This window comes from Arachis duranensis, chromosome 1 (assembly GCF_000817695.3).
Source record: "Arachis duranensis cultivar V14167 chromosome 1, aradu.V14167.gnm2.J7QH, whole genome shotgun sequence".
In the NCBI taxonomy this organism is placed as follows: domain Eukaryota; kingdom Viridiplantae; phylum Streptophyta; class Magnoliopsida; order Fabales; family Fabaceae; genus Arachis; species Arachis duranensis.
Genome location: NC_029772.3, coordinates 31,637,583 through 31,641,130, shown reverse-complemented (window position 1 = coordinate 31,641,130; position 3,548 = coordinate 31,637,583). Strand labels below are relative to the sequence as shown.

Genomic DNA, 3,548 nt, shown 5'->3' with positions numbered 1-3,548 from the left:
AATGTAATTTTTTTAAATTTCATATATCTAATTTACACAATAAACAAAATATATTTATAATTGCTTATATTGTAAACAAAATAAAACTAGATGACATATTTCAGTAATAATTTTTAAAATTATTTATTTTAATAAATAAAATATTTTTTAAATTTATTTAAAGAAAAAATCCCTTAAACTCGTTGGTTGTGAATAATATTTAATTCAATGGAGCCGATATAACATGCTGAGTTCTATTTAAAAAAAAGTGTTAAGATAAAGTTTAAATACGTTCTTCAATCTGTAAAATATCCGGTTTTGGTTTTAGTTTTATAAAATTTTATTTTTGATCCAGTAAAATTTACTAACTAATTTGTTCCATTAAATACTGTCCTAGAAGATTGAATACTGAAATTCCAAAAATATTTTTTATTAAATGAAACTCGTCAATACTACAAGTACAAAACAATTTAATGTCGTAATCTCATTTTCACTAGGGGTAAAAACTCACCAGTCAGTCAGTCACCACTATCATGCAAAAAAGCCAAAAACTAGAGTTGCCATACCGAGAATGAATCAGAGGCAGACAACGGTAATTTTCCAGGGTTAAGTTAAAATTAAGCTTACCATGAATGACAAACAGGGAACACTCAGCCACTTGAAGTTAAAACGAAATTTGAATTAACAAAGATTTTAAGTCTTCAAAAACAGAGACAAAAGATTAAATGTTTACTTCGAATACAATCATACCGGTTCATCAAAACTTAAAACTAATAAAAAGTCTAATTGCTCAAAATAAAAGCATCAAGCAGAACCTTAACTCTCAGTTTGTTCCCTCAACCTTCTAATTGTGCTCCGCACGGTCACGGCACTAGCGGTACTGTGGAAAGTAGTAAGAACAAAGTCGGTAATGATTATTTCAACAGCAAAAATACTTTGTATACTAAAATCAACCACCACAATCAGCCACTATGTATTTGTATAAATACATGTGTTGTTTAACTCATTTTTAATGTGTATTTTTGTATTCTAACTTATATTTTATACTAGAGGCTGATTTTTGTGGCCGATTTTGGTGTACACATAACATTATTCTTTCAAAAGAGGAAAAAATAATTAAAATCCAATTGACTAGAGGAACAGGAGAATTTACTTCAAAGTGTAGGCGCCACCAGCTTTCACTTTACCACAGTCCTTGCATCCCCATATTCCTACAGCCTTCCTCTTCACGGCATACTGCAAACACATAATCATCAGAATTCAATCCTTTCGAAAAGGGCCTCTTATATCTTCACTGAGCACACAGAAAATAACTTGTGGCTCGGCTCTACCTTTCCGCAAAATTCACAGAAAAATTTGCTGTGTTGACTAACTTCCATCTTCTTAATCTGCTTACGCAGACTAGCTCCATAACGGGTACCTGATATAGGAAAAAAAAACAAAGCTAGTTTCTCAGGAACAGCATTTACAGTGACAAAAAAAATCAAATTATACTTCAGCAATAAAATATGCAATGGTAAAGAATAACAGTTGTTAGTACATTAAGTTTGACCAAAAATTTAAACCTTTAGGACCCCCAACAACATTATATACCATGCTATACAATACTACTATAAGTACACATAACTCGATTCATTCTTTGAAAGAGTGCTCAAAACAGAAGGATCTGGACATCAGCGAAAATACACGGCCAGCCTGTATAACCCACAGCTCGACTTACATGACCATATCAAAGATAAAGCATTACACATAGATCAAGTGTTATGCAATTTTACTATATACAAAACAAACAAACTAACAGGCATAACCGCACAAGCTTATGCAATCAAGGTCTTCATGTACATAACTCGATCTATCATCAACATCTCAAACAATTAATAATCAATGATAATTCATCTATATACTAGACAATTACTAGTAGGGAAAAAAATACCGCATCAAAATACTGAAGCGTAGTTAGCAATCACAGCTAATAAAACGTACCGTATTTTCCAACAATACCAGCCTTCTTCGTTCTCTTAGTCTGAAAAAGGGGGGCCAGTGTCAACTTAGGGTTAAAACTCCATGTCCAATACAAAAAGAAAAACCAGTAAAAGTGAAATATGAAAACACAAAATATCCATGATAGCTATAAATAAATAGTCCTATTTATTTATACATTAGGAAAACTACAGATTCCAACGCAGAATCAGCAAACTTGTGCGCTTTCAGCAACCATGATTTACTTGGGAGCCATTGGCAGTAATCACATTAGTACTAAGCAATAAAATCCTTAACTGGTGGAACCTTAGATCCGAAGGAAAACAAAAACTCTAATCAAAGAGGTGAATCGAGAATTTGAAAGTTTTTGGAAGAGAAATGAGAGAGAGAAGATACCATGGTTACGGGATCGAAGTTGCTGAGAGCTTCTGCAGTAGGGGACGAGTTGAATAACCAAGGAAACCCTAATTCCAGTTGGGCATTTTATATTGAGGATCTACACTTTAATGGGCCGGGCCGGGTACAATAACCGTTTTGTTTTGTGTTTAATTTCAAATTAGGATCTATCATTTTTATTCACAAATATTCAAGAAATTGGCGAATCTACTTAAAAAAATAAACTATTAAAATAATATCCAAAAATTTGTATTGCTAGCAAAAATAAATTTTAAAATATTCTACCAATAAATAAATTCTTAACATTTTTTGAAAAATAAAAAGAAAAATTTTAGATATCAAATTTTTTTCAAATTTTTTTCTGTATTTTTAAATATTTATTCAAATATTGCCACACAAATTTAGATCAAATAGATAAGCGATTTGCTAAATATCAAATTTTTTGTTACTTATAAAAAATATAATATTTATTGATTCTTTTTGTTATATTTTTAAATTATTTAATGGTTGTTTTATCGATAATATTTTTTGGGAATATTTTTGTCAGTGGCTAAATCTTTCATATACCAAATTGGTAATTAACTCCTAAAAAAATAAAATTGACATTGTATCTATAAAATATGAGTTCCAAATAAAATTGAGTTAATACTCAATTTGATCCCTGAATTTTGAAATTAGATTCAATTGGACTCCGAAATTTTTAATCATAACTCACATTAACCTTTGAACTAATCTTCGTTAATAATGTGTTGATTTGGTATATTAACTTGTTGGAATTTAAATTCCTTACTCAAGTTTCATGTCATCAAGATTTATTAGAGCTCATAAAGCTTGATTGTTGCTTCTAGAGCCACAAAATTTTCAAATTGAACTTATTATTATCATTTTTGGGAGGATGTTGGGGAGTTAATCAAGCTTCTAGGAAGGCTAGTAAATTTTAGAGTATCTCCAATACTTAGTTTTAATTTCATTTTATTTTAGGTCCTATAAAGTATTACATAAATATTTGTGAGACCATATATCATAAAACTTAATTTCAAACTCAATGTGAGAATTGTTACTCCAATACTTAATTTCATTCCAATTTAAACTTAAATTATTTTTAATTATTTTAAATAATTTTAATTAAAATATTAAATTATACAAATTTAAATAAAATAAAAAATATAAAATTACAAAATTAATAATTATAT

At 29.2% G+C, this 3,548-nt stretch overlaps 1 protein-coding gene across 1 annotated transcript; it reads right to left on the bottom strand.

Annotated features, from left to right (window-relative positions):
* Positions 1-637: 637 nt before the first annotated feature.
* On the bottom strand, positions 638-2,438 carry LOC107483722 (60S ribosomal protein L37a). Its single transcript, XM_016104333.3, has 5 exons — positions 2,356-2,438; positions 1,963-2,002; positions 1,311-1,399; positions 1,133-1,215; positions 638-859 (listed from the first exon to the last, which is right to left on the bottom strand). Exons 1-5 carry the CDS (start codon positions 2,356-2,358, stop codon positions 796-798), a joined length of 279 nt encoding a protein of 92 aa, XP_015959819.1. The 5' UTR covers positions 2,359-2,438; the 3' UTR covers positions 638-795.
* Positions 2,439-3,548: the final 1,110 nt, after the last annotated feature.

What these genes read in the sequence shown, in the direction of transcription:
- LOC107483722 (XM_016104333.3), bottom strand. An exon ending in TCTGTGAATTTTGCGGAAAG is followed by an intron (nt 1,216 to 1,310) that starts GTAGAGCCGAGC and finishes ATGTGTTTGCAG; the next exon opens with TATGCCGTGAAGAGGAAGGC. An exon ending in GGTGGCGCCTACACTTTGAA is followed by an intron (nt 860 to 1,132) that starts GTAAATTCTCCT and finishes TACTTTCCACAG; the next exon opens with TACCGCTAGTGCCGTGACCG.